Source organism: Cricetulus griseus, chromosome 6, assembly GCF_003668045.3.
Source record: "Cricetulus griseus strain 17A/GY chromosome 6, alternate assembly CriGri-PICRH-1.0, whole genome shotgun sequence".
NCBI lineage: Eukaryota > Metazoa > Chordata > Mammalia > Rodentia > Cricetidae > Cricetulus > Cricetulus griseus.
The window spans coordinates 84,333,546-84,357,484 of record NC_048599.1 but is presented as its reverse complement, the minus strand read 5'-3'; the positions used below and the strand labels follow the sequence as shown (position 1 = coordinate 84,357,484).

Here is a 23,939-nt window from a genome sequence, read left to right as displayed (position 1 = left end):
GGAGGTGGTTGGACTCAGCCTGAGCTCAGGGCTCTAGGTGAGGTGGGAAGGGGACGGTGGGCACTTCCAGGTGGAATGGGCTTTGTCAAGGCAGGAGCCAAGAGCTAGAAAAGCCAGGATCCCTGGCATGAAACAAGACCCAGGATGGGGCAGTGCCTCTGTTCCTAGGGGAACCCTTTGTAGTCAGAGGCCTGACCCCCACCCCCAGCTTGACCCTTCACCAGTCCCCAGAGAGCCTGTACTGTCCTCCATAGATGAATCTAACCCCATATATTACAATAAACTGCATCTGCTTCTCCCCATACCCCTGCCCCCCCGAAACAGCCCTCACTCCCCCATTCTCTTGTGGCAGTGCCACATCCTGTCCGTTGCCAGCTGTCCTAGTACTGGCCTGGGGCAGAGGGCTGCAGAGGGTGGTGGCACTGCTACTCCAGGTAGATATCTTCTGTAGGACAGGTGTACTCCACAAACTGCTTGTAGAACTGCTGAAATGCACGCCTGGAAAATGGGGGGCACTGGGGTTAGGGTTAGGGTCACTGGGGGCGACCAGGAGCCTCAACTCAATTTCTTCAAACTTTGGGACTCCCGGACAGCTTGGCTCTGTTCTCTGGGCAGTTATTTCCCAAAGAAGAAAGGAGCAGTTGAGAAAGGGCCAGTAGCTAATTAACCAGGAAGTGGCCCCAACCCTGGGCTCCTTAGTACCTCCCAGCCTCTTCCAGGAGTGGGGTTTCTAGGACAAGGGTGACACACTGAGCATGAAGAAGCTCTAAGGCCTGTGACAGGGCATATTCCCTGGGCAGACCCTTATCAACCGCCCCCCCCCACACACACACACTTACCCCACAGACTCTGCCAGGGCTTTGGTGGAGTCTTCAGACACAAAGACATGGCAGGCAAACCGGTGGTCAGCAGGGTGCTTGGTGATGAAACCAAAGTACCTATGAGAAGGCAGGCATCTGTGAGACAAGATTCTTACCCATGACTACCACTGGGACTCTTATGTCTGCTTCTCCTACTTACTTGTTGTTCTTTGGATGATATCCACAGAAAGAGATGTTTTTTAGCTGGAAAAAGTGGCTACATTTATTTCCCTACAGGAAGGACAAGATAGTCAGCTTGGCAGAAACAGGCAGGAGGAGCAAATGGGGATAGGGCAGGCACACAGGGAGAGGAGGCACACATTGCAGGCAAGAAATAAAGGAGCAGGAGACGCACACAGGGCAGGAAGGCTGGGGCTTAAAGGAAGTCACCTTGGCCTCCTGAGCATCATCGGCTTTGACACCTATCTTGACACCTCTAACGCTGATCTCAAGGACACAGCTGGAGGGTGGGTTAAAGTGCACCGTGAGCCGGCGGGTGGTGGCAATCTGCATGAGGGACAGAGCCATGTTGGAAGCTCTGTGTTCCTCTATGAATCCCTCATGTCATAACACTGCCTCCAGATCCCTGTGTCCTTTTCCCTAGTGTGGGCTGGCTGAGGACAAACACCCCAGGAAAAAGCAAGGAGTCAGATTTGGGTACCTTTTGCATAGCGGCACAGAGGACATCGTTGCCCTTGTGATAAGGAACCTGGACGGAACCCAGGAACTTCACCCGGAACTGGTCAATCCAGTCGCTGTTTTTGGCAAGGGCTGGAAAGCAACCATACCATAAGGAGCAAGAGAGCCATCAGCAGAGGGCTCAGAGCCAAGCCAAGAAGGGAGAGTGCAGCATGTGGAGTGCCTCAGGCAGTGGAGGATGCTACCATCCCCACATGCCCCGACCTGGCATAACAGAACTGAAATTACTCTGCTCTCCTCCCTGGCTGTCTAAGACCTGGGGTACATGTACACTGGCAGCAAGTCAGGTGGGTAGATGTGGGGATGGGTATGACCAAACTAGAGGGAAGTACTACCTGCCATGTGCTCAGGCTCCTTGGTGACCTCAATGGCATAGTAGGCAGGAAAGACACCTCGGGCTCCGGTGCGCATATTATAGGCCTCATACCAATAGTCTTCTGCCTGCAGCTCCACCAGGAGAGGATCATCCACTTCAAGCTCAAGTTCATCTTCATGTCGAGGCACAAACCTACCCCCAAGGGCATGTGAGGTACTGATCATCAGGGTTCTTTAGCCATTGACATTTGCAAAATACCCATGTGCCTATCACAATGCTGCCTCCTGAGGGACATGCCACCCTGAGACATGCATCTGCCACACAAGATTTCAGGGCCAGGGAGGAAGGGAGCCTAGGCCTTGATGACTAAAAGGCCACAGAAAGTGAGCACTTCACCTAGAGGAGGCAAGATGGGGTGTGGGTTCTATGCAGGGCAGGTTAAGTGCACAGCCCTAGCTTCCTCATGACACCTGAGCATTTTGTCACTAAGCTGAGTTCCTACAGGGGATACCGTCCCCCAGCAGCTGAGGGGATGCCAGTGGTGGGCCAGTACAGCAAGGAAGGGGCAGCCCTCACCTGAATATAGCCCGATGGGTCTGCTCATGCTCCTCCCCATTGATGACACAGGAGAATAGCCCGAAGGACTCAGCACCTGTAGGAAGTCAATAGGCTGGAGGAGGTGACCTCAGCTCGGGACAACTAGGAAGCTCTGTCCTGCTCTCGGACAGACTACGTGATATCTGAGGCCCCATTCCATCTCAGCTCTCCCTGGCCAGGCTCCCCCCCACCATTCCCTGCTCACTGACTCACTGGAGGAGCGAGAGCGGCCACTCATGAAGACGTTCAGGAACTTCTTAGAGAAGTGGACATCAGGCTCATCTGGGGTGGAGTCCTCTGAGAGGCAGGTGGGAGGCCGGGGCTGAGGGGCCTCCTCATACTCCTCACCAATGGCTGACTCATAGGGTGAGGAGGCAGAGGCACAGTTGTCATAAACAGTGGCAGAGTCGCTTTCGTCACTGTAGTCTCCGAAGCATGGCCGCAGGCTCACCAGCTCAAGCTGGGCATGCTCATCCACCACCAACGTGTACTTGACCGAGTCGTAGGACAGAGCGCTGGTGTCCGAGCTCAGTGATGCCCGTGGAGGCGGCGGTGGCTCCCCGAGGCTTCCCCGCCACCCTCCACCTGGTGGCTCAGCTCGCTCTGGGGATGACAGACAGTCGAAGCCCTCATCCTCTTCACTGATGGAGGGATGTGGCCGCCCTGCAGTTGTGGAGTACACAGCGGGGTCTGGATCAGAGCTAACTGACATCCGGCTCTCAGTGGGTGGCAAGAAGGTGGAGGTGGGCCCTGCAGGATCTGGCGGCCTCTGCACCGGGGTCAGGTAGATCTCCTCAGTTGCCTCCAGCCGCACATCTGCCTGGTAGTGGATTCGGTCTCGATGGGAGTGGCCCCGGCCACCAGGTGCAGTGGCAGGTTGACCACTTGGAGGTGCCATCTGAGTAGCAGCGCTGCGGCGACAAGGGCTATCAGTAGAGGTGCCTCGGTCCTTGGTGGGGACAGGACTGCTCTGGGGTGGTAGTTCATCACTCAGGCAGATGTGTTCATGTGGAGGTGTCTGCTCCCCTAGAAGACAGGCAAGTTGGTACTGAGAGCTGGACCCGACTTCATATACCTGTCCCCTCCTCTTCCCCATTGTGCTCTATCAGCAGGCTCTGTAGCCAGTTACTGGTTCCCTGATGACCTCAGCCCAGGTGGTGGGCCAGGTGAAGACTACTGGGTCTCCAGCTCAGGGAGAGAAAGGTCTCACTTACCTGTCTTCAGAGGGGAGGATGATCGAGACACGCGGTCCTGCCAACTGTGCTTTTTGCCTAAAGAATTATTATTCAGCGTGTCCTGTGCAGAGAACAAAAGGCTCTTATGAAGAAGTGGTCAGCAGTGCCCGGCACAGGGAGGCCCTGGGCCTGCCCGCATCAGGCCATCCCTGTGCTGTTCCCACCCCATCTGGCCTTGCCAAAGGCCTCTCTGCCAACCTTCCTCTAGCCGGCAGGCAGGGTGGGAAATTACCACCCTCCCCAGAGGCCTGCTGGCTTGGAGACAGCTGTCATGAGATGCAATGGTGGTGCTGGCCAGTGTGGGTGCTGATTAGTGGATGTGGAGGGAGAAGCACAGCCCCCAGGAGAGTCAGACAGCAGCACAGACACTGAGGGAGGACATGTTCTGATGCTCAAACCCAGACATGGTAAAGGACAGGGTGACTGACTCAGAAATCTGGGGTGGTAGGGGCATTCTGGCACAAGGAAGGGTATCCCGATAAGCTGGCCTGTGGGCCCGGATGAATCATTCAAACTATGACTCCATAACACTCACCCCCACTTCACCCCACGTGACTAAGGAATGACAGATGTACTGTCAGCAGCCCTCCTTCCTGGATCTCCCAGAATGCTCATGCATCCCACATTCTGAGCCCCCTGGGACCCCTGCACAGTGCCCATGCACAGGGCTCTCCACACACAACTTAGGCTCCCTTTCCAGCGAACACCATAAGCAACACACACATTTATGAGTTGAGCGGCCAGAAACCATGCCAGAGGATACTGGGAAAGGGACCAAGCTCTTCTCTGCAGCTCCTCAACTATACACCAGCAACTCCACCTCCCCAGCTCCTCCTCTCCCAGTACCTCTCGTGCCTAGGCCTACAAGACAATGGGTCAAGGCAGTCCTCTTTGGCATCCAGCCACCTGCCAGGGGCCCTAGGTCCCCAGCTCAGTCAAACAACTCCATCCCCCATCTCTATGGCTTTCTGGAATGTCCAGCTGCTGAGATGTCCAGCTGGCTGCAGACCCTGAATTCCCATTCCCGTCTTCATCCCATTTCAGATGCTCTTTTCTCCAGGCCCTGCTGCTGCCTCAACCTTCACAGAAGCCCCCTAACCCAAAGAGGACCTTGTCACAAATGTAGGAACCCAACTCCTTTGTTAGTCCCCTGCGACTCTTCCCCACTTGAATCCTTGGCAACCCTTTCGACTCTTCCCAGGCTCCATAAGCAGCCAACTGGACTCATCCCTTGCCAGAACAGACTCTGCTGCCCGCCGTCAAACCCTTCCTCTGGTCCTACCAGCAGAAAACCTAGAACCTTTCCAGGCACCCGTGCCAAGGTTCTAGACCCCCACCAGCAGGGCCCACGCCCCTCCATCTTCCCTGTCCACCCAGGGCGCCGCCCCCTCAGCTCTGCCTCACCTGAGACCGCGGCACCTGCGGGAAGAGGTTGAGCGTGGTAGGCCGCTTGGGCCGGTAGGTGTCTCCGCTGCCCGTGCCCGGGCCCTGGCCTTGGCTGCGAGGCACCGGTTCTTGGCCCGATTCGGCTTTGGGAGGCCCCACTCCCTGCCGTTGGGCAGCGAGCTCGTCGTCCTCCTCCTCGTCGTCGTCTTCGGCTCCGGGAGTGTCTCCTGCCGCGTCGATCAGGTCCATCTGCAGCATCTCCGCCTGCAGCCGGCTCCCCGCGTTGCCGCTGCCACCCGCAGACAGCAGCCCGGTGCGCGGGGGCTGCGCGGCGCGGACGGAGGGGCGTCAGGGGAGGGACTTGTGAGCGGGGGAGGGGTCTCGCGGGAGGGGCGGGTCTGATGCTGGTGTGCCCCGCCTCCCCGCCGGACGAGTCCATTCTGCGGCCGCGCGGGGAGGGAGACAGAGAGCCGAGCAGAGGCCCGAGCACTGGGCCGCTCTCGCCCGCCCCTCAGCGAGGCCGCGTCCCCAGGCCAGAAGGTACCGCCCACGCCTCTCCGCTCCCACGGTCTCCCCTCCGGACTCTCTGCACCCTCCCGTTACCTTGGCAACGGCCAGTGACCTCACCCGGGTGGTAAGCCGAGCCCAGAGTGAAATCACCGCTGTTGCTATGGAGACCTAGGGGTCGCCCAGGAATTCCAGCCCCAATAGGGATGGGTGAGACAACTGGCTTTTGAAAGGGCCTTTGTAGCAAATTGGGGAAGGTGCGTGTCAGTCGGGTGAGGAAGACTGCAGTGGGAACTGGAGGCCCTAATTGGATCGGAAGGGGGACCCTGAGGAGTAGCTCTTCCCAGTTCGTTCTAACCTGAACACTTCCCTCACCCAACCCTGCCACTAACTCCTGGCACCTTGGACAGATCCCCTGACTCTTCATCCCTCAGGCTGGTCTTATACAGCAGTCCTCCAAGTTACCAGAGAGGAGACACCGCAAAGTGTGCCTGAAAGCAGCTGAGACTTTGACTAGGCTCCCACCAGGGAGCTCTCCCTAGTTAGCGTAGCACTACCAGGGTAGAGGTGGAGGTGGTTCTGGCTAATTGCAAAAGACCCTCTTAAAAGCTTTGCATGTGGGAGACAGTAGTTTCAAACTCCAGAACAGGTATGAGACCTTAGAAGTCATGACCCAGCTCTGGGACCACTCCCAGAAGAAATGGCCTCTGCTGCCATCCTTTCTGGCCTAGCCAGAAGGTAAAGGATTATGTATGGGAATTGGAAAGTCATCCTCATGGCTTGCTTTCCTTTGCCTGGAAGTTTCTAAAAGTTCTAGAGCAAGTAGGAGGTGACACTAAGACAAATACTCTTCCCTAGCTCATATTACAGCTATGTAAATGCCACATCTAGCTACTCAACGACCTGGTTAGATAAATTGCTGGACCCTGACACCTATCTCAGTACAGCTGTCTTCCATATCCTGCAAGTTAAGTCCTTGGTTTGTGTTCTGAACACAGAATGGGGATTCTTACCTATCCTGGGTAGCCTGGCACTCAGATATAAGGGCAGGAGACAGCCTGTCACTATGGAAAAGCCAAGGGGCTCAGAGCAATACCAGTACTAAAACAACCCCTTAATGGACGCCACTGAAAGCCCAAAAGGCCAATAGTGTGGCCAGGATGGCACAGTGGTGACAGCAGCCACGAGCTAGTCCAGCAGCACCCTGGCTTCCTTTTCCTGCCCCAAAGCATTGCAGATTCTCCCAGACTCCACCCATTATTGTTGCAGGCCCTCTGCCAAGAAGCTCCTGAGAGGCCCTTCCCTTCACTCTGGCCCTCACTGCCTCTGTCCTACATCTCAAGCCCGCTTGCTCTCAGTTTCTGCGAGCAACTGAAGGAGCTACTTCCTGCTTTAGCACTGAGAAAACAATACGAAACATTAAGATTTTGGATTGAGCACCCAAGATGTGCCAAAGATGACACTAGATGCCTCCTACATTGTTAATTTAATTCCTGGGGGTGCCACTCATACTCAAAAGCTCCTCTGTAAATATAGATGTGTCCTCACCTTTGTCCTCACCCTCCCACCCCACTCAGGCTCTCCAGATGCAGCCCTTACCCGGAGAGACAATGTGTCTTTGCATTGCAGGCTGATTCCACACTCATCAGTGATCTCTGAGAGGTCTTCATCCTCGAACTCCTCCAGGCTGATGTCGTGGGTGAGCCTGGTGAGGACAGAAACCAAGTTACAACCCAGGGGGCCTAAGCCTCAACTAAGCCTGCTGGCATCTCTCTCTTCCCAGGGGAAGACTCTGGAAGGCAGGTGACAACTCCCAGATGGAGGATTCAGTCTGTCTATACCAGTGGCATGGGGAAGAATTTGGGGTTGGAGCCAAAAGGCATTCCACCTAGGGTGGCGGAGGAGGAAGCTCTAGGTTCCTCCAGCATCACCGGCTGGGAGTTCTCCATCCCGCTGCCAACCAGAAGGCAGTCCTAGAAGGCCCAACTGTCCAGAGCCTCAGCTCTGTTGGAGAAATGCCTCCATGGCCCAGTTTATCCCTAAGAGGTACCCAGAGCAGGGAAACCTTTGCACTCCACAGTAACAAGACCCAAAAGGATACCAGAAGGCACAGCAGGCACCCCTTTCTCTCACCCACAAAAACACACACTGTTGAGCCAGGGTAATAGTGAGGAGAACCTGGGACCAGCCTATTCTAAGAAAAACTATGGCTTCCTATTATGTTCTTGGTCTCATCTCTTCAACTACACAGTCTCATCTGGTGTAAGTACCCTGAGCAAATGGGGTCAGCCCAGGCTAGGGCTTGTGACAGACCACAAAGAGCACTTGGGTACCAGAACACCTGCAGGGCTTCCAGGAGCCTAGGCCAGCCTGTGTGACGACCTTGGAATGTACTGGTGAGATAGCCACTGTGGTGACTGCCTGTCCCCTGTACCTGCTCACCCTAACCTGGCACTCTGTCTGGCCTGGTGTAAGTGGGACATCTGGGGAGCTGGAGAGAATGCCTGGGCCTTTGCCCAGAGACCAGGAGATTAGGCACAGAGCAGAGATATACAAGCTCATCCAAGGTCACCCAGGAGAGGAAGGATGGAGTGCAACTCCCAGGGAAGCCTAGAAGGCTCATACCTCTGTCTTCTACCTCATTCAGTCTGAACAGGGGGCCTAAGCTCAATGGAGCGCCTCCCGACTCATCCCTCCCCCACCCCGAGGTCAGCCCCCAGGACCCTACCAGCGCTCCCACTGATCCTCCAACCAGCTGTCATTGTCTGGGCTCGAATCCATCTTCAGTACCAGCTGCATGGAGAGCCCTGCCCGGCCAGGGGGCTGCGGGGCTCCAGAGCTGCCCTCTCATGCCCAGAAGGGTGGGGGGGCCAGAGCTCAAGGCAGGGCTGGGGCTCCTGGCCTCCACCAACTGGGCCTGCCTTTCTGCATCCTGCCGGCTGCAGAAGCCTGAGGAGCTCATTAAAAATAGATGGGCCGGAGAGGAGGCCGCAGCTGCCGACCCAGGCCCCAGCCCCAACTCTTCCTGGCCCAACCCTCAGATGCGGGCAGCTTCCTCCCAAGGCGGCCCGACGCGCTGCGATGTCACCGCCTCCCCCACGGGATCAGGTTACTGCAATCAATGTTACTGGCTCCACCTGCCCTTCCAATGCCCCTGTTGGGGGCTGGAGTGACCCTTCCTCCTCCCAAGGCCAGGCTTGTAAGCAGACGGCAGAAATCTGGTATTTTTTTCCCCTCAAAGCCAGACCCTTATCTGCTTTAAAGGGCCAGTGCCACACTCAGGGTGCCAAGTGGGAAGATGGAGGGGCTTCCAAAGTGCCCCCAAGAACGGATACCCGAATCTACACAGTCACAGGCTCCGCCTCCACACCGCGTCTGCGAGGCCTCTGCAAGCCCGCCCAGAGCAGAGAGGGTAGGTCGGGGATTGGCGCTTTCTGGAAGGATGCGCAGGGATACAGCGATGGGAGTGACTTTGGCCGAGCCTGGAGGTACCTCGTAGCAACTAACTGTCCTGGAAGATTCTGACCCCAAGGGTAACAGGTTTCCAGGCATGGGGGTGTGGCCACCAGCTGGTATAGAGGTGGCCAGGGGGCTAGTCCAGAGACCAGGGCACCCTCCTCAGTCTGGCCTCTTGGCCCTGTGTCTAACGCTAAGTGCAGCCTACCTGTAAGGTGTGGGACTCAGGTAGCATGGCAGTTCCTGGGTCCCACTGGGCATTTTCTCTGGCAGTGTCCTCAGATACGCCAGCTCTGCTGGCGCCCTCTGCACACACCTGTCTCCTTATTGCCAAACCTTGATCCAGTTCCTGCATCCACCAGGCAAGGAGGTGCCCTTGCCTGCTGGCCTCAGTCTCCCTATACCTTTACTACCCATCCTTTGGCCATGAGGCAAAGTCTCAAGGGACACCAACACCATCCCTTATCTCCTCACTCAAAACCCTTCCTGGCTCTGCCCAACAGGGCCAAACCTGGGACTTACATGGTACACATGACAGGCCCTCAAATTGGGCATTCCACAGGAATGTTCAGGGAAGCCTTCCTCCAGGAAGCCCTCCTAGCCCTCTCATGGGGCAGGTGTCATTCTCTGATTGGATCCATCAGAGATGCTCTATCCATCCAGGCTACAGAGTTAGATGAAATGCACCTCCCTTATCATTTATAGTTCTCCCTTCCAGGCTCCCATCTAGATTGGATACCCCTGGAGGGCAGAGCTGGTGAGGGTGTCATGTACACACTAAGTGCTCAGTAGATACATGCCAGGTGTTGGCCACAGGACAGCCTCAGTCTCCACCCTTCCTCTCAAACTGAAAGGTTTGGAGTGGGGCTGCAGGATTCTATATGGCCAGAAGCTGTGTCTGTGTATCCATAGCCCTAGGCATGGCCTAATGAGCCACTTTCCTGATCAACCGGTCGGATGAAGGCACTGGGTTAACTGGACAAATAGGAAGAGCTATGGGCTAGGGGTCAGGAGCAGGGCAGGGAGGGTGTTCTTGCCTTCTCTCACTCCTGAATTCACCCAGGAAAGAAGTCCCAGGAGATGACATGTGTCATCCATTTAAGAATCCTGGTGTCGCCGGGCGTTAGTGGCGCACACCTTTAATCCCAGCACTCGGGAGGCAGAGGCAGGCGGACCTCTGTGAGTACAAGGCCAGCCTGGTCTCCAGAGCGAGTGCCAGGATAGGCTCCAAAGCTACACAGAGAAACCCTGTCTCTGGAAAATAAATAAATAAATAAATAAATAAATAAATAAATAAATAAATAAGAATCCTGGTGTCATTACCCTTGTCTTACTTTGGGATGGTTCTCCTAAGCGGGGTGAGGTGTCAGGTCTAGTAGCAGGAGTATTGAGAGCAAATTCTCCCTCTTCTAAGTTGCCACCAGCTGGGCCACCAACCTTGCTACTTTTCTTTACTACCTTGTAATAGGGTTCTGGCTGGGCTCACAGAGGAAGAGCCCTAAGGCTCAGGCATGGGTATGAGCCTCAGTTTTCTTCCTGCCTGCCACCTTAGGATAAGGTGGAGTGTTTGAATTACAGAGTGCCAGGAGGAGGTCAGAACCACAGGAGGAGAGGAAGGACTGACCATCGACTGCCCCCTGCTGCCACCTCACTCTTCTCTAGGCGCCAATGGTCTAGATCTCCGAGAGACACTTACAGAAGGGAAGGGGACTGGCAGCTCTGTGCTCAGAGATACCAACAGCTGAGAAGAAGAGGCAGAAGAGGCAGAGGAAGCTAGGGTGAGTAGGGAGACGGAGAAGGAGGAGATTCCTCCTTGAGGCACTTTCTTGGAACTCTGAGTCCTGGCCTGGGAGGTGGCACAGGAGGATCACACAGCCCTGCGAGTTGGCAGCTTCTTCCTAGAGTTGGACCTTGGGCTGACTCCTGGGGAAGCAGCCATACTTGCCCATGTTGTGTAGATACACAGCATAGCCATGTTTGGTGGCCCTGTGTGGGAGTTTGGTCACTGAACACCACACTGACTTTGGCATTGGTCTTCCTGCAGTACATTCCCTCTTGCAATGTTGGTCCCCAGCAACACCTTGCTCAAGTTCTGGCCATGACCACACCCCACACTTCCTATGCTGTCTTGGACTGGGCTCAGTTCTGCTGAATAGCTCAAGCAAACCTGCTCCAGGATTCTCATGTGGTTTTATGCTATGCTGCTGCCTTAATAATCTTGTCCTTGTGTTCCCCACCCCACCTCTAAGCAGTGGGGTGTCCTCACTTCCTCATTTACTACTTCAACCCAGGAACAGGCTGAGCTGGCTATACACAGAAAGTGGGGGCCAAGCACAGCGCTGAGCTTTCACCAAGTAAGGCCAGGTGTGGGCTGTTAGAGGCCACACTTGAGCCTTCAGCTTCCAACTTCCTGTCTGTTAAGGATACTAGCTAGCTAAGGGACCTTTGTCCCCAGCCATGGTGCCCCTGTGGGCTTCTTATGATAGAGCCCACCTGAGATACAGGGGCCCAGCATGTCCTGGAAGCCCTAAATCTTACAGAGTGGGCTCTCAAGAGGTCCTGAGGGCACTCCCACTGTCTAGTCTCCTGCCTTACCAGCCCCAGGGCTCCTCTAACTTTGAAAAACGGGATACTCTGCCTTTCTGGTGACTCTTAGACCCACTTAGTGGTAGTTACAGAATGACTGTGGTTTTCCCTTTGGGTTGTATGACCCATGGTGGCCCCCCAAAGGGCAGCTGGCCAATAATGTAAGGTGCCACAAGGAAAGGGTTCTGAATGAGTGTTGAACTAACTACAGCATTCCTGGGTCTTTTCATTTGTGCCTTGCAAATGTCTCGGCCAGTTGTCTTTTGGATTCAATTTCCTGTGTTCTCAACAGAGAGTCTATGGCAGGCTATCTGGACCTCTGAGAAAAGAGCCCTGACTGAATCTGGAAGGCAGGGTAAGCCAGGTTTTCAGGGTACTCCCTCCCATCCCCTTGGCCAGTGGACTAGGTAGTCTGGCTGCTTCTTGAACTAGAATTCCCTTCCATAGTGAAGTCATCACCACCACCACCAACAGCAAAATGTCAACCCAAGAAATGACTTCTTCCCCGGACAGCCTCCACTCTGGGTTAACCCGCTAAATTTGTCCAAAGAGTTCAGGATATGTGGCAAGGATTCTGTGAACAGTGGGTGACTCAGCTTGGAAGTATACCCCCAAATGTACAATTGCACATGTGGAAAACTCTTACACACAAAAATGTATATGATGATGTGTGAGGGTGGTCCCACAGTTTGTGGGACCCTGGGCCATCGGTGCCACCCTCACGCATCATCATGGGTTTGTGGGACCCTTTAGGCACCAAGCTAGAACTGGGTTGCTAGAGCCATGTAGGAGAGTCTAACCCAGAGCAAGATAGGAAGTGTGGGGAGTAGCATTCCTCTGACTAGACAGTTTATGCCTCTTCTGGAACGAACGGTATAGAGCCTGTGTGTGAATGTGGAAAGTGACAACCAATAGATTAAGCAAAAGGGAAGGCGGGGCCTTACCCACAGGGCGCTTGCCTCAATTGTGCTTGATGAGGACCTGGGCTTGATCCCCAGCACTGCATATACGTAACCCCAGCATCTGGGAGGTGGCACCAAGAGGATCAGGAATTCAAGGTCCTCTTCAATTACATAGCAAGTTCCAGGTCAGTTTGGGTGACATGAGACATTGTCTTTTTAAAAGATGGGGGTTGGATGGGGGAAAGAGTCTGGGAAGACACACACAGGACCCACGGGGACGTGAGTTGTAGGATGGGTGAATTCTCATGAGTTTGCCTTTGAATTACTGGGCAAACTTCTGGTTCTGCTTCCCACAGCCTAGATCCAGACTCCTATTCCTAGTCTCTCCACTGCTACTTTCTTGAGGATGAGGCCAGGAGCTAACTTCAATCTCCTAAACTTACTCCAACCTCTGCATTAGATAAGCGCTCATCAGATGATGGAAGCCTTGGGTGCCTGGTAGGGACAGGAGCAGTGTGGCCCTTACTTGCATGTCCAGTAACAGAACATAGCCAGCACCCAGTAGAGGTTCCCAGAGTTGTATATGAATGTGAGCAGGGCTAGGGGACAAGGATGATATTCTAGAAGATCCCTCAGTAGGGGTCAGGGATGGTGACACAATTTATAGGAACCTTTAGTCCCCAAGGCAGAATTAGTCTGTGCCATTTCCCAGGGATCTGGAGACTCAAACGAAGGCTCAGATGCTAGAAGGCTGGGATAGAATTCCTTCTCTGGCTACAGGTGGGCTGTGTGAAGCTAGGTAGCTCCTCTGATCTACACCACAGCTTTACCAGCAGCTAGGCCAGAGGCAGCAACTGCCATTCTGCCTCCCACCCTCACCACACATGGTTGGTGGTCCCCAGCCTGGCTGCTGGGCAGTCTTGTCCGAATACTGACACTCCCAGGACCATGGTTCTAGCACAGTTCTACCTGCCCTCCCCCAAGCTCTATACCCCAAAGCAACTGCCCACTTGACTCCACCAACTGGGTCAGCAAAGATCACCAGTCTGAAAGCTGGCAAGTGCCAAGGTGATTAGACCACTGCCTGCCTAGCTCTCATCTCCCAAGGAGCCCTGGCACTGATCACTTCTTCATCCTCCGGCTAGGCCCCTCCCTCTCAGTTGGAGGATCTGGTCTGCCCATCCTGTCCCCATGCTTTCTTCTCAACTGCCTGTAGGATGGACAGGATGCCTGGTAGGACCACAAGTCTCATGGCCTACACATTTACTTTGTTCAGCTGCCAAAGGGCACAGAGTGAGCACAGACTGCTGTCAGTCCCTGCCTGACCCCAGGCCAGTACCCGCTGCTTGTGGCATCCTAACCCAGCCTCCGGCTTCCTGCACAACCTTGCTCTTCACACGGCCAGACAGGTGTCACTCTGCATACTTGTCTGTTCTCTAGCTGTTCTTCCCAGTGTACCTTCTTCCTCTGTGAGGATTGCTTGACCTCCCCAGTGGGCCCTGGACCTGTACAACCACAACACTTGACCTATCTGAGAAGACACTGGCTGTCCACCTCTCTATTGTCACCCACATGGGGGTCAGACACATGTCAGGACCTCTGCACACTGCCCCTCATGGTGATCCCGGCAAAGGGTTCATTTATGGGCAAAGGAAGGCAGTGTACAGAACTCTGTACAGAGGTAAATGAGAAAGCCAGGCATTGGTGGGCCCATGCCTTTAATCCCAGCACTCGGGAGGCAGAGGCAGGTGAATCTCTGTGAGTTCAAGGCCAGCCTGGTCTATAGAGCGAGTTCCAGGACAGCCTCCAAAGCAATACAGAGAAACCCTGTCTCGGGAAAAAAAAAAAAATGAGGCTCTGTGATGAGCATCTCTCATGCTCAGGCAGTACAGTAAGGTCAGTGAAAACCATCTGGGAGTCTGGTCCTGGGCTCCACCCCAACTGTGTCATTATCATACTGTATGTTCTTGGGGAAGTTACTGGCCCTTTCGTGTTTCTACGTAAGAAAGAGATTTACTGGACCGTTTTTCTTTTCTCTATATCATTTTCTTTCACAGTGGTAGAGTTGGAACCTAGGCCCTCTAGCACACCAGGCAAGCACTTAGCACTGCCTCATACCCCAGCCATGATGAGTTGACATTTGAGGTCTCCTTTATGCAGGACTCAGCCATACACTTAAAGCAGGCTGTTCAAATTAGTTCTCATGAATACCCCTTTGTCCTGCTGGTCCTTCCACTTGGGATGACTGTCCTCTGTTCCACCCCTTCATCCCACACATCCAGAGCCAATAGATCCATTGTGTAATGCTCTAAATTCTCTCCCCTACAGCTTCCTTTATGGAAAACATGGATCAGTTAAAAATATCTTTTTTGCTATGCTGTAAGTAACTCAGTAACTTATACACATGCTAATCCAAAAATAAGAACCCAAATGGTACCCAAACAGGCAAAGTAAAAAGCAAAAGTCCTCACTCTCCCCCATATAAAGACAAACCACTAGGGCTGGAGAGATGGCTCAGAGGTTAAGAGCAACGACTGCTCTTCCAAAGGTCCTGAGTTCAATTCCCAGCAACCACATAGTGGCTCACAACCATCCGTTATGAGATCTGGTGCCTTCTTCTGGTGTGCAGATATACATGGAAGCAGAATGTTGTATACATAATAAATAAATAAAATCTTTAAAAATATTTTAAAAAAAGACAAACCACTAGGGACCATAATCAGAAAAACCACCCAGAACATACTCATTTAAATCAACCTCCAACAGGCGCTCCCATCTTTCAAGTCCACACTTGCATACCCTTCCAAAGGTGCTTCCCAGTATCCCAGGGCTCTCTCTTGTGGAGGCAGAGCTGAAATAAGATTTTCTGGGTTCTCATATCAGCTCTACTACTAACCTCTCTATGCCTTGGTTTCCTCATCTGAAAGCAGGGGCAACACTAACCTGTTCACATAATACAGGAGGACACAGTCTTGTACACATAAAGTTCTTAGCATGGTGTTTCCCTCAGGTCAGCATTCACCACTATTCTGTTCTCCAGGAGAAATGTGCCCAGTACATCCATCCTTAATTCAATAATAAACCAGTAAAGCACTGTTGAGCACCTGCTCTGGACTGAGTGATGGGGATGGCAAAGTGCGGGTATGCAGCACTTACACATTTTGGAAGGTCACAGTAGCAATGGGACGGGACGGGACACACACACACACACACACACACACACACACACACACACACACACACACACACACACCCCACCTGAGTTCTAGGACCATCCTGATCAGGGCCTAAAGAAGACATTTTGAAGAACAAAGGCTCAAAAGACTTAAGTGCCCAGTCTTGGAGCACACAGCTAAAAGGAGCCGTTGAACCCACAGCCCTACCAACGAGCCACAAGACAGCATAATTGCTCGGGGTGAATGGAGCTGGACCAATGGCTGCTGGGGGCGGGGGGAACAAGAGAAAGGGCAGTGGAGGCTGCTGAAGTAGGCAGCAGGCCATGCAGGGCCCAACATACTGCCCGGTATTATTCCCACGAGCTCGCTTTGTCTCCTAGCCAGGCCATAGTGTCCTAGAACCAGCCCACTCTTCAGCCTTTTTGTATACTCTTGCCCTCACTCTCCATAGCCCAGATCTGGTCATACATTCCCTGGCTGATGTCCTTCATCTCAGCTTCTCAGTTAGGCCTGTATACTAAATGTTGACTTCCTGCCAGAATGGGGGTGTGAGCAGGCTCAGACCAGCAGTCTCAGACTTTTCTGTGGTCCCTAGGCTAGCCCCTCTGTCCTCCTTATTTTCCAGCACCTCAGCTCTACAAAAGGCAGACCAAGGTACACCTCAGGGTGGTTGTAAAAGTACAGTGAACTACACCGGAGAAACACTTTGACAGAAAAAAGTTGTGCCGATTCCTGCCAGTGTGGACAGCTACTTGTTGAACAGTGACTTGATTTGGACTATCTCCTTTCCAGGCTGGAATCAATATTAATTAGCCCACTCAACAGATGAGACCAAAGAGGACAAAAGCATGCTTGGATCAGGCAGTGAGGAAACAGTAGAGCTAAGATTTGAACCTATGACCCTCACAGTTAATTCTCTTCCCCTGCCAAGTTCTGACCAGCTAGGGAGAATCTGAATTCTTAGCCTGGAGGCTGAAGCCTTGGAGCCTTCCTTTGCGTTTGGAACCTTCCTCTGGCCCCCTTCTTCTGGTTCTCTCTGCTGGGCTCAGGGCCTCCTTGGAGGATTCAGGGACTGATCATATCATTTGAGATCCCTGGGGGTCTCTGCCCACCTGAGGACCTGGGAGCCAGAAACCCCTTCAACAGACGATGAGTTGGCGCCAGAGCCCAGCTGGGGCCTGGCTGGGGCAAGGGCCCCAGGAGATAGAAAGGCGCCTGCTCTTGAGATGGAGAAACAATGAGATATGGCTCAGCTTCTTTCTCCTGGATTCTGGAGCAGTGACACCCTTCTCTTCTTCCTCATCAACACATATTCTTTCTCTCTCTCTCTCTCTCTCTCTCTCTCTCTCTCTCTCTCTCTCTCTCTCTCTGTGTGTGTGTGTGTGTGTGTGTGTGTGTGTGTAAGAGAGGACATCACTGGACCAACGCATCACCCCTTATGACTCTGAAATTCACCTGACCTAATACCAGATTTGGGGGGTGGATAGAAGGGGAGCTCAGGTCAGGGTCCTGAGTATATATCACAGTAGGGACCCCCAACGGTATCCCTGGATATTCATAGGCAGATTCCCCTCCCACAGGCAGGTTGGGTTCCACTGATTAAGGCCAGTCCTTCTGCCTATACAACTGACCAGGTGGGAGCTGCCTAAATCTAGAAGACCTTGCCTACGACAGCCTAGCAAGCCGGCCAGGCAAGCTGGGGGAGGGGCTCACGAATCCCTCCTTAAAGCATCAAGGTTGTTAGCTCAGAAAACGGCCCGCGGGTCCCCAACCCCTTGCCTGCTCCCACCTTGGGCCGGAAACCTTGGGACGTAGTAGGGTAAAGTCTGCATAGGTTGCTGCACCGGGAATTCTAGCCAAACCCCAGACCCATTCTCAGTATCAAGGTGGAGGGGGAAGGCGACCTCCCAGGTCTCTGCCCCAGATCCACCTCGAGCACCCCACCCCAGGACGTGGAATGGTGGAGGGAGATACGGGAAGTACGCAGTGGCCACCAACCTAGACCAACCTGGGTTGCAGGGCCTGGGGGCTCGGCCAGGAAGTGAAGCCACCCTAGGGGTCCCCGGGGATCTCAAGGCCAAGCCGAAGGGCGGGGCGCGCGCGGCGGCTATCCTCACCTGAAATTGGGAGGCGACGCGATGTGCAGTCCCAGGAATGGGGAGGCGGCCGGCGGGGACGCAGCGCCCCCGCCCAGGCCGCTCTCTCGCTCCGCCATTCCCGGGCGCAGCCCTGGCCATCCGGGCGGAGCGCGGCGCGGGAGGCAGCGGCGGCGGCGGCGGCGGCGACGGAGGAGGAGGCGCGGCGAGGAGGCCGCGCCGCCGCGGGGCTCGGACTCGGCTGGGGCGGGCGCGGCTCCGGACCGCGCGCCGCTTTGCCTGCGGCCCCTGCGATAGCACCCTGCGCGCGCCCCCGGGCAGGCTGGGGTCTCGTGGCCCGCCCCCGCCCCGCCCCCCAGCGCTCTCCGAGGTGCTGACGCTTTGGTCCGGTGGCCCTGGGTGCACCCACCCTCCCCCAACATCCCACAGGACTCTACAGGCACCCGAAAAGCATTGCGCCCCAGAGAACGGGACCTAGATCCAGGGCATCAGGTAGCTAATGGCAGGGTACTGATCCCCAAGTCGGTCTTTGGTCCTCCACAGCAACGGGACTGGGAAGGAGGTTTCAGAAGAGGCAGAGAAAGGAAAGGGTGGTAGAGTCCAAGAGTAGCCAGCTTTGGATCCAGGTGGCTTAAGACCACAGCTTGGTTCCACAAGTAAACAGGCAGTGGGGGCTTGTATTGGTGACCTGACAGCTCTAAGGGTTGTCTTTCCCATTTTGTGAAATGGGGTATGATCCCTCCATGACTGCAGAAGAAGAAACAAAATAGAAATGCTTGCAGGGAATACCCACCTGTGCACTGGGATCTAGCCTTCACCCCTCCCAGAACTCTCCCTAAAGGGGCACCTCTGTCAAGGGCTCAGGTTGTCCTGGAAGTTACTATGTAACCCAGGCTGATTTTGAATGGTGACAATCTTTTTGAGTCTCTTGCTAAGCCTGGGGATTTGTGTCAACCCCCATGCCCAGTTTCCCAGCACTTGTCTTCCCTCTCTCACCCATGCACTCCTGAACTGGCTTCTCCCATCTGAAGGCCCAGACCTTCCTCTTGCCCCCAGAGCTGCTTTTTGGGGGCTGTTGGTTCTGTTCCCCACATCCACTCTGAGTTTAGCTGTTTTTATTTTTTTTTCTGGTCCTGTAGTAGGTTTTCTCACACAACATGGACTGTCAAGGCCAGGGCCCTAGCTTTGGTGAGTCAGAGTGCTTCCCACACACCTTCACTACTCCTCTGGCCAGACTATGCCCTTCACAGAGATGGAACAGGGCAGACAAATGCTCTACATACAGCCTGTAGAGTTCTGCTTGCAAATCTTAATTGACAACTGGGAATGTTGCCTCCTTTTCCTTCCTAGCAAGAAGCTGCAGGCACATGTCTTGCAATATTCAATCTCCATGTTTCAGCCCTGAGGACATTCTAGAACCCAGAGCTAGAGGCCTTGGCTGCCTCTCCCCTCCCTGCCATTGATGCTTCAAGAGGTGGTTTGGTCACTTTAACTTTCAGTCTTTTGGCTCAGGCTTCTCACACTAGGCCGTACCCTAACCATCTGCTGTTATGGTGCCTTCCTTCTTCCCAGGAAAGCAGACTTGTCTGGTTATCATGGCTAATATGTGCTTGTTGCAGATAGGTGGCATCCCCAGGATGGCAGAAGCGTGAGTATGTAAGACAGTTCCCTCTTCTAGAACCTTCTGCCAAAGAACAAAGGTATCTCAGCTTCACTAGCCAAGCCAGAACTACATGAAAAGCCCAGAGAGCAAGGCCAGCCCTGGTCTTGGTAGGAAGCAGGCCAGCAGAAACTTGGAGGCAGAGCCAGGAGTGAGATGAGTCCTGGAGTAAATGTCCTCTCCTGTCTCTAGAGCAGACTGTGATTTTCTTTGGCTTTGCCTGAGCCCTTCTCCCACCAGGAACACCCATGTGCATGGCACTCTGGCCAGATGGCCCAAGACAGAGCCAGTGTCTAGGCTTCGGGGCTTGGGTATGGCTTCCTTAACTGTGTCCACGGGGCACACATTCATTTTTAGAATACCATAAAGAATGGATGCAGGGCCCTGGATTTCAGTAGGCTGCCTGGTGCCACTGTGAGGTGACATTCAGGAACTGTCTCCTGCCCTGTATTGTTTCAGCTAACTCTGATTCTAACCAAGCTCTAGGGCTGCTGCCAGCCTGCTATAGTGGCTTCCACAGCCTCCTCTATCCAAGGGGGAATGAGACTCTTGACTCCAAGAGAACAGACATGGCCTATCTTGAAGCTTTCCCCAGGTTCAACCTCAGCAGCCCCAGGTCCCCAACCTCCCACAAGATTGACTACACAACACAGCTTTACTCAGACAGGGGCAGACATTTATAAAACAGGGAAATATTCACAAACAAACTGTGGGAGAAACACAACCTTCCCAGCAATAGGGAACTCTATAAAGTGCTTCTTGCCTGCGACCATCTCTTACCCATGCTAGGTCCCAGCAGCAGGACATGGGGCACTGCTCTGAGACAACCCTCAAAGCCACTCAGGCTAGGCAAAAGGAGGCATGAAGCCACTCCAGGGCTCCCGGCCATTCCATCCCATAGATCTGGGGGTGGGTGGACTGTTTCATTCCTTGGAAAGCTGTCCTGAAAATGGGCCAGCATGTCAAGGAGGTGGAGGGGCAGGTGATCTTGCCAACTTGTACCTTGGGAAGAGAGCCATCATCAAAAAGAAGGGCACTGTCCCCATAGCTGAAGGTGCTATGAAATAAATACTGGATGCAGGACCTGGCCTTTGATCCTCTCAGACCAGGCTCACTCTACCTTCCCTCCAGCAAGATCTCTTGGCTCTTTCCTCTTGGCCTGGGGCTGGGGAGCAGGGAGGCCAAACCCCAGGGCTCTGAACACACATCACCTGTGTCATTTCTCCACATGATCATAAGATGTTTCTAGTCAGAATGATGGACATAAACAGTTGGACTAAAGGCAGCTCTTTGCTGAGAAAACCTGAGGCCATCTCAAAAAGAAGCCTGTCAGATGTGCTGGACAGCTGGAGGAGAGGGGAGCCTGGCCCCAGGGTTCTGGTCTGATACAGTGTAGGCCAGGACCAAGGGCATTAACAACTCTGAGGCTAGGAAAGGTCACAGGGGAGGTAGAGAGGAAAAGGCCCAGAGGCCAGCTTAATGTTACATGTGAGAACAAAAATCCACACAGGGAACACACACACACACACACACACACACACACACACACACACACACACTCTCTCCCCACACGAATACACTGTGGCTCAAGTGCAGGCCACGGGGATGGAAGGAAGACTTGCTCAGTTACCCACAATCCTTCTCATAACTTTTTTCTCCACATGACCCAACAGTGGGAGGGAGAGGTGGCTCCCCTGGGAAGCAAGGCTTGGCTTCTCTGGGCCAAACCTTCCACTGCCTCTCTGGGAAGGGGGTGGTGTGCCAGCTGTGATCTCTATTTGACCTTTCATCAACTGCCCCAGGCAGTGCCCCACCCCTTAGTCCTGAAGAGCTGACATGGCAGTGTGGTTGCTGATCACTCCAGGGTGGGCCCTGGGAGCCTGCAGGACACAGACTGGCCAGATTGCCTGGCTGGGTGTCAGCAATACTTGCTGGAGCATGTGCCTGGGAGTGTGGCCAGAGGAGCCAGGGGCCCTCAAGCCACACAGGACCTGGTTTCCTCCACCAGCTCTGACCCTGGCCTATCAACAGCTCCTAGGAGGCCAAGGCTGGGCCCTAGCTGCTAGGGAAGAGACAGGAGACTGGGAGTCTAGTCCTCACTTGGCTTCTAGAAGGTCCTACAAAGACAGATATGCTGTCTGAGGCTGACATAGGCAGGACTTGAGCATACAACACTCCAGTCTGCAGTCTTAGACATCCAAGGGAAGAGCCTGCCAATGGCATGGGATTTTAAAAGGTTGGACAGGACAGTTATGTTTAAATGGGAAGCCTTTACTCCAGCCTGCTCAGGTTCTAGTGTCAGAACATGGGAACTAAACCAGCAGGACTCTGGCTACCTCTGGAACCCCACACTTTAGTCGAGAGTAAAAAAATGTGGCCTTCCAGCTGTCTGAAAAGATGAGGGATGAAGAGGAGTCTGGGGAGGCAGAGACCAGAATTCCAGCTAGGATCCTACCACCATGTTCTACTGGGACAAGGAAGGGGGCTCCCAGAAACATATTTGGGCTGAAGGTCATTGCTGTGGCTTCTGGTCCTGTGTCTGGAGGTGAGGAAGCAGCCCCAGTGACAGGGATGATCGAGAGACTCCTCCAGCCCAGTTGACATTCAGGATCATGAGAGTGTAAACAGATGCATGCACACGCAAATGGCACACCACGCCTTCCTCTGCACACACACGTTCGTTCCTTCTGTCTGTTGGTGACTGGCTTCTCTGTAGGCTGTGGCAGCTCAGGCACCCGGGCTGTGTCATGGAGCGATGGCTCTCCAGCTGAAAGAGAAAAACATGTACATAGAGGGTACTCAGGAGGCTGCTTAGTTGCCCAGGCACCAGCTCCTCTGGCTGCATCCCTGGGGATTCCCAGACTGGGAGTGGGACAACCTAGTGAACATGCTGCTTGGGCCACAGTCCCCAGGGCCAGGTTGTTGCTGGGCAACCATGGGGGTGGCTGGATACTGCATCTCTGAACCCAGGACAACTGTTCCCTGCATGCCCTCTTACCCAGGGATGAGGGCAGTATAGAACAGGGCTACATGGGCATCACTTGATACCTTGAAGGGTACTTGCTCACACATGCAGAGCACAGCTACTGCATCAGAGATGGAGAGCTGGGAAAAGTAGCTGCATGAGAAATTGCCTGGTTCTAGTGGTTCTGAAGAATAAGGCAATGAATGGGTTTAGAACCAGCAGGGCAAACTTCCACACACCAATCACAGGATCCTGGCACATGGCTACAGTGGTTGGGGGTGGGGGAAAAGAAAGGGAATGGGGACACATGATGACTCATTTTAAAGATTTAGAACATTCTGGATCTGGGGCAGAGAGAGAAATGGCCTCACCAGATACCAGAGGACAAGGTTAGCCCATCATACTTACTGGGATGCCTGTAATAATAGGCTGATGGAGTGGCTGCAGCGCAGGTACACTCTTGTGTTCACAATTGATGTCCCTGTTTATGTGGCTCAGGTCCTGACTCCCAGCACCTATGACTCTCTTTAGGTAAAACTGAGATGACTAGGGTGATCGAAAATAGAAAAGGAACTTTGACCCAGACAAAACAGAGGGAAAAACCTCGGCAAGCACCAGAGACTATGACCTTGAACCAGACTCCAGAACCAAGGATTTGTTTCTGTGGTGCTTTACTATGGCAGCTCTCACGGACAATCACAGACCAAGACAACCTGTTTGCCTCCATTTTCATAAATGAGGAACTGAACTGACACGAGTGTCCATACAAATAGCCAATATAGGAATTCCCAGGTCTTCAGGATTCAAAAACTCTGTGGGTTTAAAAAACAAAAAACAACCCCCCCCCCCGAAAACTCCTAATTTTATGTGTATGACTATTTTGCCTGTATCTATGTCTATGTACCACATGAGTACCTGGTGCCCCCAGAAGCCAGCCAGGAACCTCTGGAGCTGGAGTCACAGACAGTTTTGAGCTGCCATGTGGTGCTGAGAATTGAACCTTGGGATCTCTCTAAGAGCAGCCGGTGCTTTTCTGAGCATCTCTCCTCCAGGCCCTGTCGTTTTGTTTTTAACCAGTTAGTGAACTTTATATTATTCCTCACCAAGACTTTTACAAGATATTAAAAAGAATAAATTCAACATAGTGGCATAGAGATCAACACCTACACAAACTAAAATGGAAGGTATTAGAAAAGAGAAAACACATGTAAAAGTCAGATGAATTTAGAGACATGGATCCAATGTTAGCCTTCTAGCACATTCCATCCCATTTCGGGTATTTTATCTATGCAGTTGAGGCAGCCTTGGACTCCTGGATCTTTCTGCTTCTACCTCTCAGATGCTAGGACTACAGGTGTTCAGAGCTCAGGCAATCCTTTTAAGGCCATAGTTCCAACTGAAGCCACCTGCACTTGGAGAGTGATACTCTGTCTAGACTGTAGAAGCTGGGCAGAAGGCAGAGCAGAAGTGGATACACATGTGGGCAGTTCCCAGGATC

The 23,939-nt window shown here is 53.5% G+C and overlaps 2 protein-coding genes across 2 annotated transcripts in view; both read right to left on the bottom strand.

Moving 5' to 3' along the window:
• Positions 1-285: 285 nt before the first annotated feature.
• Mapk8ip1 (mitogen-activated protein kinase 8 interacting protein 1) lies at positions 286-22,702 on the bottom strand. The gene is made up of 18 exons (XM_035447060.1): positions 22,681-22,702; positions 22,153-22,243; positions 17,838-18,290; positions 17,510-17,718; positions 8,936-9,169; positions 8,329-8,446; positions 7,169-7,305; positions 5,697-5,771; positions 5,112-5,443; positions 3,687-3,768; positions 2,686-3,498; positions 2,452-2,527; positions 1,895-2,067; positions 1,522-1,631; positions 1,251-1,367; positions 1,021-1,091; positions 840-938; positions 286-498 (listed from the first exon to the last, which is right to left on the bottom strand). The coding sequence occupies exons 1-18, from the start codon at positions 22,700-22,702 to the stop codon at positions 426-428; spliced, it is 3,285 nt and encodes a 1,094-aa protein (XP_035302951.1). The 3' UTR covers positions 286-425.
• Cry2 (cryptochrome circadian regulator 2) overlaps positions 21,727-23,939 on the bottom strand; it is a 30,009-nt gene continuing 27,796 nt past the window's right edge. The window contains exon 12 of the mRNA XM_027422450.2: positions 21,727-22,243. The gene's annotated coding sequence lies outside the window, so the exon portion shown is untranslated. The remainder of the gene's footprint in view (positions 22,244-23,939) is intronic.

What these genes read in the sequence shown, in the direction of transcription:
- Mapk8ip1 (XM_035447060.1), bottom strand. Translation starts at nt 22,702, where the DNA reads ATGTGCCAGGATCCTGTGATTG. An exon ending in CCCAAGGTTTCCGGCCCAAG is followed by an intron (nt 9,170 to 17,509) that starts GTGGGAGCAGGC and finishes CCTCTATACCAG; the next exon opens with CTGGTGGCCACACCCCCATG. An exon ending in GGAGCCTGAGCACATGGCAG is followed by an intron (nt 1,632 to 1,894) that starts GTAGTACTTCCC and finishes GTTGCTTTCCAG; the next exon opens with CCCTTGCCAAAAACAGCGAC.